The following is a 15,219-nucleotide window of genomic DNA, read 5'->3' as shown; positions in this document are numbered from 1 at the left end:
GTCTAATATGAAATCACATTAAACAGTTTGCCCTTATGAGTCCCATGTAAGTTAAAACCCACCCACAAGCATGTGATGGATATGTTCTAATTGTGACCACCTCATTTCCTGGCAGTTTGCTTCCTGCAGCTGCACTGGCAAGTGTCACAGTGGATTCCACATTTAGTGAGACACACTGTATGAGACCACAGACAAGATGATGGAATAATGTGCCTGATAATTGCTACAATACATACACTCCATGTACAGCAGGTATGGGTGGTTGATAATGGCCCTTTATCACTTCAAATGAGGATTTGTCTGAGAAATAAACGAATAATAAAAGACAAAAGTGAAAGGAAACAATGAAGAATTGTAAGGTAAGATCCTTATTTCCTTTTCCTTCTTCAAACATTAGTACTCTACTAATTTTTTTAATATATATACATATATATATATATATATAAAGAACAAAAAGCTGATTACTTATCAAAAGAATTATGAATCTTGTACTTCTTTCTGGGTACGTGGCATTAAAAGAGTGAAGATGAGTCTTATATATAACAATATATTTAAAATTAAAAATACAACACAATTTAATGAAAAAACAATCATATACAGGTTGAGTCAAAAGTATGTTTACAAACTGTGTGTGTGTATTAATGGATCAAAAATAGGAAAGAATGTTTCTATGAACATGTGGCCGCAAATGCTTATTTTTCAAAATAATAGCCATAAATAAGTCTTGATGTATGCCTTTATTGCCAAAGATAAGGACAGGGATGTTTCTTTGTAACAGATGCTCAAAGGTTGCTCCTCCATTCTCCACACATGCCCGAGCACGATGTACACAAGGTTGACGGATTCATTCATACGCAACAGGGTTTCCTCGAATCATCAGGCATGCATTCTGCCAGTACAATCACATAAAGTTTGTAAACATACTTTTGACTCACTCTGTATATATACACATACATATATATAAAAAGGCTAAATAGCTGATTACTTATAAAGAGATTTAAGAACCATGTACTTCTGGGTATATGGCATTAAAGAGTAAACATGAGTCTTATCTAACCATATATTTGAAAATAAAAAATCAACACAATTAATTTGAAAAAACAAATATAACAAAACTAATTTAAACATAACAATCAAATATAACAAAACAATCAGATTCTTCACCGGATGGCGGTGAGGAGGTCTAGGACTGATTTCTTCTCCTGAAACAAGAGATGAAAATCACATCAAACATTTTTATAAATGTCTACAAATGTAACCTTAAAAAATGTTAACATTACAAGATACAAGTTTCCCCCTCCCAATGAATAAGTTAAACATCTTACCTTCCGTGAACGATCTTTACTGAACACTTTCCAGAATCGCAGAGTCTCATCCCCAGCGCCAGTTACAATATCTTCTCTGTCTGGAGACATAGTGAGATTTGCAACCCGTGACATGTATGGATATTTCCAAATGTGTGTGTTGTATTTGGAGTCACTGTGGGTGCTAACCTACAACAAACAATTAAATTTCCATAAAACATAGAATCAAAAGTAATGTAGTGAATTATGAATGTAGAGAATTGAATGTAGTTAGAAGTAAGTATAGTAGACCTTTGCATGTAGGAATCTATTGATTCATTTCCTGTCTAGAGTAAAGCAGCAAGGCTAGTTCACCTTATTCTCAGGATATGAAAAAATGCAGACGTAGCCATTAGGAGTCAGCAAAATAATGTGGGAAAACGCTAACGGAAAGGTTGTGAAAGGAAGTTGAAGTGAGATCTAGAGCAGATGGGCCGAAACTTCGAAGATAGCAGGAGGTTACTAGAATCAAGATGGGCAAGGTGCAGCTGATTGGACTACTTCTAACAGGTAAGCGCTGAGGAGACGTATTCAAGTTTAGTACGGGTGGATGAATAAATATTCAAAATTTCGTAACTAGAATATACTAAGGATAAAGTGAATTAGCCTAAATTAAGAAGGTAATGTTTTAAATTAAATGTAAAGTTTATGTAGAACTTAGTGTTAGAAATAAATGTGATAGTCTTATGAAACAAGTTGTAGCCTCATGGACGTATTATCTATCATATTAGCTGAGCATGTTTAAGCTGACACCAGCATCCTTGGGAACTTGCCTTGCTCCATGCCAAGCCACACTACCACATTAGTAAGACTAATCCACACGAATTTATACAAAGTAGAACGTTACAGTAACAATCTGGAATAACATCCATACCAAATTCCTTGAAAATTTGTCAGCCATTCTCATTAACAGGTAATGATGCAAACAATGACATCATCAGTTAATGCACAGGATAATGGATATTGGTATCACTGTAGATCGTAATCCAGCTACCTCACAACTTGTACCATGTCATGTTGGTATTACAGATTGCAGAGTACAATTATGGAGTAGCCTCAAACAGAGTACTTTACATGCCAAACGTCTATTGTTGTAAGTGTATGGTAGTACAAAGAAAACTTATCAGGTCCTCTGCACGGACTCAAACATGCCTAGGAAACACGCATTGGTACATCGCGCACACCAAAGGTATTCTAAAAAGTAAAAAAAGTTTGTCCCACTATACGCCATGTAGGCGTTTTGGGGTGAGTGGAGGTATAGCTCCTCTCTTCCTTGACCTCAGCACTAGATGGGGGTGAGTGGTCAGCATCACGCCCCGGCCGGCTTTACCCCCGGTACCCATTATAGAGGAGGCTGGGTGGGCCCCAGAGCCGGTCTGGACGCAGAGGCTAGAGGAAAAATCCTCTGCCCCCGTCAGGGATCGAACCCCGGTCGTCCAGCCCGTACCTAGTCACTATACTGACTGAGCTATCCCGAAAGGTATTCTAGGAAAAGGAAAATTCAGCTCTTCATCATTTAAATGTTCCTGGTTTACAATGTCTCTGCTAACTCTGGGCAAGTCTGAGGCAACCACAGGGCAGATTCCATACCGCAACCAAAACGGTGATTAGTAAGAGGGTCCCTAAAGTTTACTGAGTGTTCTGAACCACAGTGGGGGGTACGGTACACTTCATTTCCCAAGAATTTATTTTTGGAAAATTTTAAGACATCAGTTCATAAGCAAAATCTGAGAGATGTGGATGAATGAAAACCCTGTTAATTCCTCTGTAAACGACAAGTATTAACCTAATGAAAACTTATTCGATGTAAAGCTGGCCCTTTTACACTGCCAACACAGGGTGAAGGCAAGGAACCGTCCCAAGTGGAGACGACTTCGCAGTTATAATTTTATGGTTACATTAAGTGCAATCTTCATCAAAGTACAAATGTACAGATTTTATAAATTATGCCTGAGGCAAATGGCATTTCAAAATTATTTTTGCGGTGCCCGAATTTATAACTTGTGTTGGGCAAGGCCGTGGTCTAGGCAACACGGAGTTTTCCTCCGTGGCATCCCAACAATTACTCCATTCACACACAGAAGAAGGCAATGGAAAACCACTTCTGGATCATCTGCCAAGAACGTATATGAACAGGTCCCAGTCCGAGAAAAGGATGGAAGGATCCTGTTCATATGGACCTGTCGTCAGACAGAACACTAAATAATATATAAAATGTTAAGGTGAACACAATATATATTTAAATTTAATCTTCTATTTTACAAATACTTCACTATCCGAAGAAAAAAAAATAATAATAATAATATATCTTACTTCTATCAACAATATCGTTCCAAGTACAAATTGCAGATCACATCGACATGCAAAGAACTTGCCAGTTCAGAGGAATGTTTAGACCAGACAGGATTACAGACTTGAGATCCAGTGTTCACACACTGCTTTGGTTGTCCTGTGAGTGTGTTCCAGAAACGAATACACTGATCAGCTGCGCCTCCACCGCTAGCCAAGAGTCCACGTTGGTGCGGGGACCAGGCAATAGCTGAAAAAAAAAAATGTATTTCTGTATATTAAGAATTGTGTCCAAATCATCAGTTTGATACATCATGCTGCATAGAATATTAAAATAAAGAAAGAGAATGAAGGAGGCAGAGATGAGAAATGTGAAGAAATTTACTTTGCAAATTATAAATGCTGCGCAGAACAGTGAAATCAATGACATCCAAAGAATATGAGCACCATATTGGAGAAACCATGAACTTGTATCAGTTATATTACGCTCTTCTCAATTTTCCATTCCAGCACTCAATTACGAATCATGTGAAGCAGCAAATACTATACACAGTACAGGAAAACGAAATGCATTTACATAAAAAAAATTTGGGGGGGGGGGGGAGGAGGAGGAGATGACCTGGAGTTTTTCAATTAATGCTCAAGGCATGGTATAATGGCATTAAACAAAATTTGCTCCTATTGTTTTCAATCAATCCCTTCCACGATCAATATCTTTTTGAGAATATGAACCAAAACATAACATTCTTTTTATTTCACATTTGGAATATATCCACAAAAATGGTGTCATAAATAAATGTGATTTACGGGCAATGATTGGAACCGATTCTTCCAGCACTTATGGTTTTAAGTGCATGATTTTTCCTGCATCAAAGACTGCACAAACACGTGACAATATAATAACAATATTTATTCACTTCATAGAATCTTATTTTAATCCGTCACAAATGCGGATGATAAACACAATGATTCCTACCTTTCACTGCTGCCAAATGCTGAGTGTAAGTCTGCACAGGTGAATCCAAATGGAGATTCCAAATATTGAGGCGATTGTCATTGCCACCGGATGCCAGGCTCTGCTTGTCTGGAGACCACTTCAAGCTGCAAACCTTTAAACAATGTATATTTATAGTAATTGAAATTGATGACAATAATTTAAAACATATTTTTCAGCTCTAACTATAATAACAATATTAGATGTGAGGTTCTGACCGTGGTGAAGATGTTGATGCTGTTCTTCTGGGTCATGATGCGATGCGGAGATGAAATGTCTTTATCTTCAGAGCTCAAGATGGAGACTGTATGTATGTGTCTCCAAAACTCTGGTATCTATGTCAGTCCACATGGTTTAACAATCCAGAAAAATATTACATCTGTTTTGCAGTAATAACACTTAAATGATTTCCTACTTACCTCTTGTCGATGGCCAAGCAACCTTCTCTCTGGCACAAGACTAGGAGTTCTCACATCACATTGTAAGATAAGTCCATCCCGACTTCCTGACGACACAACATCACCATTCCAAGCAAGCGATCCAACTCTGTCTGGATGGGTCAGCAGCTCATTAACTTGGGAATTTATAGCAACATCCCAGACCTGCACGTAGCCATGATGTGTGCCAACTGCTACCAAATTTCCCTACAAACACAATACACCAGGTCATAAATTTGTCCAATAATAAGAGTCAGTCCTAAATTATGTCAGAGGTGATTTGATGTGTTATCTGTTCGGTAACATTTCCTGGTCAGAATATGCAAATTCTTACCTATTATCTACAGCCGCTGAAGAATATGGCAATAATATTTCATTTATATAAAATTATGACATCATGGTACATCAGAATACAGACAAATACATTTTTCTTTGCAAGTCTTCATGGATGGAGTAGGCTATATAAATAACGCCCTCGTAACTGGCCCCATCTCATACCCACCTTGAATGTGTGTAACTGTAATGTTTGCAAAAATTACTGTTAACACTAAACACCCACAAGCCAAAGTTATACAGACAAATGCATGTATCCTGAAATAAATATGGCTACCTCACAACAAAAATCTCTATAAGACAAACCACTAAAATTTTGGGCTTGGTCTCCCTCACTTGGCAGGCGGAGGACACAATTCTTCTCCACCTTCCTCCAGGAAGTTTGCAACAAGAAATCCAAATTCTTCAGATTTCTTCTAATGCACACAACAGTGAACTTCAGAAATAACAAGGTGTTTCCTTTGTCATGGACACAAAACATAAAATGAAAAGCAGAAAGCACCCACAGAAATGGGGCTAGCAGCTGACACTGATTTGAGATGAGTACAAGGAAGACGAGCAGAAGCAGAATTGCAGCAGCAACAACAAGAGGCCAAAATGGGGACTTTGGCAACTTTCGGAATTAAGAACACAAGTCCACAGACTTACTGGGCATGAGACAAGCCTGAGGAAAGTTACTTTATGACAGGCAATAAAAAGTCTACTCCAACAGATAACAACCCTTCCTGATCCCATGTTGCTGTATAAGAGAGGGACCTTCTTTTGCTCTAACTTCAAGGGCAAAGTCCACAAGTCATATGTTAGCTACAGTTGAACACATCCTTCAATAACATGGTATAAAAAAGCACAGTAGTAGAGTGTTAAACGGGAAGAGGCTATGCAAAGCTCAAGAAATATTGGCCACCTAATATCAGGACCTGCTCTCCAATAAACAAATGTGTTAATTGTAAACCAACAATTACGTCAAATAGTATTCTAGTGGCGGGTGACCATAGGCTGCATCAACATTACGTACTACATGATAATTTTCCTATACAATTAATAATGTATTTATGCACAACACATACTTTAAGATTAACAACAAACACAGCAATAACCAAATACAAGATTTCTAGCTTCTGGGTTGTTGCGCTATGTAGTATGGTCGATGTTTACCAACGTTTCTGAGGGCGTGCTACCTCCGTCATCAAGGCGATGAATACTACACAGCGCAACAACCCAGAAGACAGAAAACTTCGTAATCACCGCTGTGAAAACCTCAAATCTTACAACCAAATTCAAATTTAACAGAAATACTTTTCAACGACCTGAGTAAAAATAGTCTGGCCAATACTTACGTGTTCATTCCATGCAACTGAAGTTACAGAGGTGCCATCTCCAGATAAATCACACAGCCTTCCAGCCTGATTTGTGCTTGCACAAAAAAGATATATGCAAGTTCCTAATCCCACGCTTAACACATTCTCTGAAGACCAGTCAATAACATTGAGGTAGAAGTCATCTTGGAGATAAAAGGCATCCAACATCTTCAACAGAAAAGACATAAAATTCAAATAAGGTAGTACAGCACATGAAACTCTCAATGCTTAATATAAAGAAGAAGAATATTATAACTATTTTATAATAAACACTCTATCACTGTCTCGTGGCTTGTGTTGGCAGAACAGCTGATCACGAAGTCACAACAGACACTTCATTTGTGGATTTTTGAAGATTAAAACTAATACAAAATATGACTAACCTTGTAGGGTATTGGTGATATTTTCCTCCTTGACCTTCTCGGTGCACTAAGCAACTTTTGGCTTTGTGCACTAAGTGGTGACAAGGAAAAGATATTTGATCCTGGAATGAGCGCTCTTCTCTCATCACATTGGTCTCTAAGATCTTGAATGTTGGCGCCAAGAAGTTCGTTTATCAGCAAACATGTGTATGCCAATCTCCCACTCCCTCCGCCACCATTTTCACGAGCCTCTTTCGTAGTAAATCCATTCTGGCCAGACTCATATATTTAAAAACAGACACAAATTTCAGTGACATTTCTACAACTTGCTTATCTTAAGAGAAATTCATAAAGCTTATAGACAATGGGGAGTTGACAACTTCATGCAAAAGACCTGATGGGAAGTGAGCTATACAAGTACATCACAAATAGCAGTTTTAAATGACGGTATGAAACACTAACTCCATGTCCAAACAGAAAAAAAGTAAATTAATTACAGGGCATACAGCACTGCTTATGTCCTCAAGTTGATAATCTGATAACATTTTTGTACAGTGCAATGGTAGTCAATTTTTGTGGATAAAGGTTCATTTACATATCTGATAAAGTACTGTCATGAACATAAATTGATCTCATCCTCAGCACAGCATACTCACTTCATCTATCCACTACTTTTAAAAAGTCACAAAAATCATAACTCAATGAAAAACACTTACTGTGTTCATCTCAAACTTCATCCGCCATCTGTTGCCATAGCGTGGCCGAATAAACCGATCGCCTGTCTGAAAGTAAGGAAAAGATGCCTGTAAAATCTCACAATTCCTTTAACCACATTTTCTCAACTAACTGAGAGAACAATATACAATATGAAGATAACTGTCTTCTGGGGCACTGTGCCAAGTAGCATCGCGGAAGTCCACAGACGTTTCAGAGGTGCTTGCTGCCTTCATCATCAGAGCAAAGAAGGCCGAATGTGCGTCTGAAATGTTGTCAAACTTCGAACAGACTACATGGTGCAACCTCCAGAGGACACTAATTTCCTTACCTGCTGCCATGAGAACCTGAAATGTCACCAGTATGGAAATATGTAACACACTTTTAAATCAGAGAAAAATTCTTATACTCAACTGCACACTTCATGTATTAGAAACCAGAATGCAAGTAAAATCTAGAAGCGTCCTCAGCTCACACACCAGAGACACACACGACTACAGTCAAAATGCCTTCATCACCACTAAGCAGTGCAATAACGAACAAAGCTATCAGAACGACAAAGAAAATTTCCACTTGGGTTGTGAATGAACCTATTCTTTGCTGCTGCAGACTTCAAAGTTGACATGCAGAAATTGTTTGCGATTGTCATACGAAGATGGAAGGATACCATCAGGCAGGATCCATGGGACACAGGAGATGAAGACGATTGGATTTTCATAGCCAACGGCAGGGACGGGGGAGACTTGGGTTGATATGGTGATGAATAGTGTTCCCTAAGCCATCAAGTAAGTAAGTTAGTTAGTTAGTTAGATGGTTGCTTCATCAGCATATATGCAAAACAAAAAGTGCAGCCTCACCTATGAATAAGTAAGGATAAATCACACAAATCACGGATATAATATAAAACGGGAAACTCAAAGCACTTTTCTGTGCATCTATAATTGTAAAATGCTAACTCCTCCAATTTTATCCTTTCCTCTCCCTTAAACAACCACACGTGTACATGCACATGCCACTCTGCCATGCTTATGAAGTCCAACATTTCATCTTACCCAAGAATCCTAATGACCACCAACCAACATCATGTGGGACTGAATGTCATCATGGCAGAAAGTAACAGAAGTGCACGAAATTAATATTGTCTAAAAGTGCCATCTTCAAGTGGTCACCTGCAATAATAAACATATGAAGGGGAAATCTTCACACACACAGAAATATTCATTATTTATTTCCAGTTCACTTGAAGACACTTTCGGTAGCTCTAACTATACAGCATCAAATGCTACAATGGTTTCTGAAGTGGAAGGGACATGGAAGGAAGTGGTCACAGCTTACTTCAAATACTATCACGACATTCGCCCAGAGGGACTGAACACAACCATGAAAAACTTCAAGATTTGAACTCACAACTTCCCAAACACAGTGGTAACCACTTAACAGCGACATTAAGTAAAGAAATGTTACATTCAGCGACAGGTTATAATTTAATAACACTTGAGCAGGTGGAAACCAACAGTCACACTAATTTTCAGCAGGTATATATTACAATCACTAAAGTTGTATTTTTCTCCTTAATGTAAAGAAGATGAATCAGGTGTCTTTATTTGGCCCAGCTCACTCCTCACACCTCTGACATTCCGTGTGAAACAGATCGTGCCCATCAGAGGGTTTCGCTGGATAAATAACAAATTACACTGATCCTATCATTGTAAGCTCACGGCCTGAAGATACACTTCCCAAGTGGGCAGATTTCTGGGTTACATATTCTGATTGCTCTGAATTCTGCCTGCCTAAGGAACAAAGTGCAAGTCTCTCCACAAGGATCAACCATAATATTCAACTTGAAAGTAAATGATGAGCTCCACGTAAACAACGCAAGTGGTCACATTTGCAACCGTTCTTCCTTTAGGTAGGACTTGAGGTACTCATGACAGCGGATGTGAAGACGGCTGTTTTCTGGGTTGTGAAACTGTGTGGTCCGGTAGAAGTTTACCAGCATTTCAGATGTACTTGCTGTCTTCATCATCAGTGTGACTTATAGCCATCATGATTGGAGGAAGCTAGTAACTCTGAATTGTCAGTAAACTTCAACCAGACTACATGGCATGTGAACTCAGAAATGAGCCATCTCCTTACATCCTTTGGACAAAAGACTTGGTTTGGCTCTAGAGGTGTTTTGACACGTTGATAACACAAAACTGAAATGTGTCCACTGGGATTTGTTCCCAGCCATCCAATTCAATTACAGTGAAACCTCGATGCATCGTTTTCGGCGGGGGTGGGAAATAAAAACGATGAATGCGGGAAAACGATAGATGCGGGAAAGCATTAAAAATTTAAAAAAAAACAATGTTTCTCTTTCAAAGTTACTTCTTTTTACCAAAAAAGTCTTTAATGGACAACTGGTTTGTCGAAACTTTACGTTTTAGGCCAAACAGAGCCCTTTCCACGTTCAAAATGTTTTCTTCGTCACGTTCACTAATATTATGCGCATAAAAGAACGACTTCACTTTTGCCAATGCAGCGTGTGCTTCGGCAAAACTCGGCAAAGTTCGGGCTCGCATTCGTCGTTTCTCCCTCTTCCTCACTGCTCCATCAACCTGCGCGGACTATAACAGGAAAAATGGAAGTACCAGTACTGCCGAACTCAACGAAACGTAGCTGTAGAAGACACGAGATGAACCAGAGAATGAAAAAGTTTCGCTCGCCTTTCCTTTGTACTTATAATAAAAGCATTTGTGAAGAAATTCACACTGCACATGCCATCTGGCATCGCTGGAACGAAATATGAGTGCACCCAAATTAAAATTTCTGACAATGGGCACCGCCATTCACTCCAACTATCACCCCTGCACCGCTGACCCCTCATTCCAAAAGAATCTGTGCTGGTTGGGCGACATAACAGGTTACCGCTACTGTGTATTCCAAAAACATTGTGCGTCTTTCGGTATTAATTTATCTCAAAAATCTGCATTTTAAATTCTCAGAAACGATCATTGCGGGAAAATTGTGGGCCGGGACTAAGATTTTTGAACGATCGATGCGATAAAACGATAGTTCGAGGAACGATAGAAGCGGGAAAATGTAACATTATTTTATATGGGATGTATTCGGGACCGAACAAAACGGACGATGCATCCGGGAAAACGATAGTTCCGGGAACGATGGATAGAGGTTTCACTGTATTCATCATGCTACCATAGTCATCAATAAGTTTACAAAATCAGAAATTAACTCCACTTACCATTCTAGTAGACTTAAAGTTGGCAGGAGTAACCTATAAAAGAAGGATTTATAATTAGTCAAGCATTTTAACATCAATCACCTTCTTAACTAACAAATACACACAAATTAGTTCAGGCTCAAAGGGACAAATTATCCTATAAAAGTGGGAAAGGAGATTAACAATGAATAAAAGTTACAACTACTGAAATAATAGAAATATTTGGAAGTTAAAACCAGTACTATTATTATTATTATATAATGTAGGAAAAATTAAATTTCTGCTGTTGTGAAAGGTTTTGTCACAAGACACAGCTCACCACTTTCTGTATGGTGTTCTACTTGGTACTAAGGAGTATTGAAACACAGGTATCAGAATATAACAAATTTCACTAAAGTAAAGAAGAAACTACTGTACCATTACAAATTAAACCCAACTTTAAAGACTTCCTTTACAGCAAATCTGAATTCAAAGATGGAACATTAAGAGAACCAAGAGAATGACACACAAATAGTCAATGTAGGAAAGCATTTAAACACAAACCTACTTACCTAATTACATCAAGTAGTCTAAAGTTTTCCACAAATTAATTTATATATCCAGTGTGTCTACGAACCTTGAATATTTCAGTTTTCAGTAAAAGAACCTACAAAAATTCAAATGCAGAACACAGACAGCTGTTAAAGACAAAAGAGTATCACCAAGCCCCATATCGATTAGGAACATTGCCACCTACACCTGCCATCTATGCATATATCTAAATTACACAAGAATGCAAGGGTGTCAATAGTTGAAACTGCTTTTTGCCAACGTTAAAGCTAAAAGTAATGAACTGTAGGTGTATTTTATTTACATAATTCAGCAAAGGAACCATTTCTTACCTGGCTATATTGTTTTACTCCACACATTAGTAAAAGCGTTGAGAGTGGACCCCGGTTTTTTCGGTTTTGCAGATGAACAATTAGAAAAAACAATTAATTTCAAAAACAAATATAACAAAAGTAATTTGAACATAACAATCAAATATAACAAAACAATCAGATTCTTCACCAGATGGTGGCGAAGAGGTCTAGGACTGATTGCTTCTCCTGAAACAAGATATGAATATCACATCAAACATTTTTATAAATGTCTACAAATGTAACCTTAAAAAGTGTTAACATTACAAGAAATCCCCCTCCCCTCAAATGGATGACTTAAACATCTTACCTTCTTTGAATGAGCTTTGCTGAATACTTTCCAGAACTGAAGAGTCTCATCACAAGTGCCAGTTACGATCACTTCTCCATCAGGTGACATGGCCAGGTAGGGCACACTATACAGATGGCCAGGGAGTTCTGCCTCCTGTCCCAAGCTGGGATACTTCCACACTCTTATTATGTTCTTTGGGTAGCCAAGGGAGCTAAACCTACAACAAACAATCAAACTTCCATTAGAATTGGAATTAAAAGCAACAATATGACATAACATCCATACCAACTTCCATAATAATTTGTCAGCCATTCTCAATTAACAGCCAATGACAGCACAACAGGTGTTGACATCATCAGTTAATGCACATTGGCATCACTGTAGATTGTAATCCAGCTACCTCACAACTTGTACCATGCATGTCATGTTGGTATTACAGATTGCAGAGTACAATTATGGAGTAAAATCAAAACAGCATAATTTCCATGCCAAAGTCATAAAAATCTATTCAGACATTCTAGAGTTGTAAGTGTATGGTAGGACAAAGAAAACTTATCAGGTGCTCTGTACGGACTCAAACATGCCTAGAAAACTTGTACTGGTACACCCAATTTGCCAAAGGTATAGCAGAAAAAGGAAAATTCAGTTCTACATCATTTAAATGTTTCTGGTTTACAATGTCTCCAGGGATGATCTCTCCAGGCCTCTGCCAACTCCGGGTAAGTCTAGAATCTCCTGTTCAGGTGGGGGCAACCACAGGGCAGATTCCATTACCCCAACCAAAAGGGTGATTATTAAGAGGGGCCCTACAGTTTAATGTGTGCTCTGAACCACAGTTGGGGGCCTGGTATACTTAATTTTCCCCAGGTTCAGAGGAATGTTTAGACCAGGCAAGATTACAGACTTGAGATCCAGTGTTTACACACTGCATTGGTAGTCCTGTGAGCGTGTTCCAGAAACGAGTATGCTGATCTGCTACGCCTCCACCACTAGCCAAGAGTCCACGATGGTGCGGGGACCAGGCAATAGGTGCAAAAAAAATGTATTTCTGTATATTAAGGATTGTGTCCAACCAAGTACTCCAACTCTGTCAAAATGGCCTTGCAGCTCATTAACTTTTGAACTTATAGCAACGTCCCAGACCTGCATGTAGCCATGATGTGTGCCAACAGCTATCCCTACAAATGCAAAACACCAGGTCATTATTGTGTCCACTAATTAAAGCAAGTCCTAAATTATATCAGAGGTGATGATGCGTTATCTGTTCGGTAACATTTCCTGGTCAGAACATGCATATCCTTATCTACTATCTACAGCACTTGCAGAATATGGCAATAATTTTTCATTTATACATAATCATGACACCATGGTATATCAAAACACAGACAAATACATTTTGGCTCATAGGTCTTTATGGCTGGAACAGCCTACATAAACAAGGCCTTCACAACTGGCCCCATCCTATAACCAACTTGACTGTGCATAAGTGCATTGTTTGCAAAAATTATGGTAAACATTAAACAACTGACATGTCAATGCATAGTGATAATTTTCCTATACAATTAATAATGCATATATGCATAACAAATACTTTAAAGAATAACAACAAACACAGAAATAACCAAATTCATATTTAACAGAAATAATTTTCAACAATCTGAGTAAAAACAGTCTGGCCAATACTTACGCGCTCATTCCATGCAACTGATATCACAGAGTTGCCATTTCCAGACACATACTTTAATACAGCATCCACAGCAAAGATAGACGCAACTTCCCAATCCCACACTTAACACATTCTCTTAAGACCAATCAATAAGAATGAGGTAGAGGTCATCTTGAAGCTCAGGGGCATCCAACACCTTCAAGAAAAAGACATAACCTTCAATAAATATGGACAAATATTAAAGTACAAAATATGAAACTCACAATGATTAATATAAAGAAGAAGAAAATTAACTATTTCATAATAAACATTCTATCATTGTCTCGTGGCTTGTGTTGGCAGAACAGCTGATCATGGAGTGACAACAGCCACGTCAGCCAATTCAGATTTCATCAGAGACGGGGGAGAATCAGACACTGAGACGGAATGTGGAGTGAGCAGAGATACTTCATTTGTGGATTTTTCAAGATTAAAACTAATACAAAATATGACTAACCTTGAAGGGTATTCTTCATATTTTCCTCCTTCACTTTCTCGGTGCACTAAGCAACTTCTGGCTTTGTGCACTAAGTGGTGACAAGGAAAATATATTTGATCCTGGAATGGACGCTCTTCTCTCATCACATTGGTCTCTAAGATCTTGAATGTTGGCGCCAAGAAGTTCGTTTTTCAGCAGACATGCGTATGCCAATCTCCCACTCCCTCTGTCACCATTTTCACGAGCCTCTTTCGTAGTAAATCCATTCTGGCCAGACTCCTATATTTAAAAACAGACATAAATTTCATTGACATTTCTACAACTGGCTTACATAAAGAGAAATTCATAAAGCTTATAGACAACTTCATGCAAAAGACCTGATGGGAAGTACATCACAAATAGTAGTTTTAAATGATGGCATGATACACTCACTCCAGGTCCAAAGAAAAAAAAAAGTAAATTAATTACCGGGACATACAGCACTTCTTATGTCCTCAATTTCATAATCTGTTATTGTTTTTGTACAGTGCAATTGTAGTCAATTAAGATGAAACCAATTTTTGTGGATAAAGGTTCATTTACATATCTGATAAAGTATTGTCATGAACACAAATTGATTTCATCCTGAGCACAGCATACTCACTTCATCTATCCACTACTCTTATAAAATCACAAAAATCATAACTTAATGAAAAACACTTACTGTGTTCATGAGAAACTTGATGCGCCAACTCTTGCCAGCACGCGGCTCAATAAAGCGATCTCCTGACTGCAAGTAAGGACAAGATGTCGGTAACATTGCAGTTTGAAGTACAAAACAAGTAACGCACT

The 15,219-nt window shown here is 38.3% G+C and overlaps 2 protein-coding genes across 5 annotated transcripts; both read right to left on the bottom strand.

Moving 5' to 3' along the window:
- Positions 1-557: 557 nt before the first annotated feature.
- LOC147873754 (fizzy-related protein homolog) lies at positions 558-14,546 on the bottom strand. Of its 4 annotated transcripts, none has more exons than XM_087349902.1 (13): positions 14,407-14,546; positions 13,932-14,106; positions 11,935-12,461; positions 11,075-11,107; positions 8,883-8,999; positions 7,833-7,898; positions 7,138-7,398; positions 6,734-6,922; positions 5,046-5,270; positions 4,609-4,741; positions 3,719-3,882; positions 1,326-1,493; positions 558-1,202 (listed from the first exon to the last, which is right to left on the bottom strand). In XM_087349902.1, the coding sequence occupies exons 6-13, from the start codon at positions 7,851-7,853 to the stop codon at positions 1,161-1,163; spliced, it is 1,203 nt and encodes a 400-aa protein (XP_087206028.1). In that variant the 5' UTR covers positions 7,854-7,898; positions 8,883-8,999; positions 11,075-11,107; positions 11,935-12,461; positions 13,932-14,106; positions 14,407-14,546; the 3' UTR covers positions 558-1,160. The 4 variants fall into 4 exon arrangements, with proteins under 4 accessions (XP_087206028.1, XP_087206026.1, XP_087206025.1 ...); XM_087349900.1 differs by lacking the exon at positions 558-1,202 and adding an exon at positions 13,171-13,422 and having other exon boundaries at positions 1,238-1,493; positions 3,657-3,882; XM_087349899.1 differs by lacking the exon at positions 558-1,202 and having other exon boundaries at positions 1,238-1,493; positions 3,657-3,882.
- On the bottom strand, positions 12,100-15,187 carry LOC147873753 (fizzy-related protein homolog). Its single transcript, XM_087349803.1, has 6 exons — positions 15,092-15,187; positions 14,535-14,667; positions 13,318-13,422; positions 12,921-13,050; positions 12,263-12,461; positions 12,100-12,141 (listed from the first exon to the last, which is right to left on the bottom strand). The coding sequence occupies exons 1-6, from the start codon at positions 15,185-15,187 to the stop codon at positions 12,100-12,102; spliced, it is 705 nt and encodes a 234-aa protein (XP_087205929.1).
- Positions 15,188-15,219: the final 32 nt, after the last annotated feature.

This window comes from Zootermopsis nevadensis, unplaced genomic scaffold, assembly GCF_977971745.1.
Source record: "Zootermopsis nevadensis isolate Lab colony 2312 unplaced genomic scaffold, Znev_1.0 Znev_ptg000016l, whole genome shotgun sequence".
Taxonomy (NCBI): Eukaryota; Metazoa; Arthropoda; class Insecta; order Blattodea; family Termopsidae; genus Zootermopsis; species Zootermopsis nevadensis.
The sequence above is the reverse complement of the archived record's forward strand: the minus strand, read 5'-3'. Positions and strand labels throughout refer to the sequence as shown.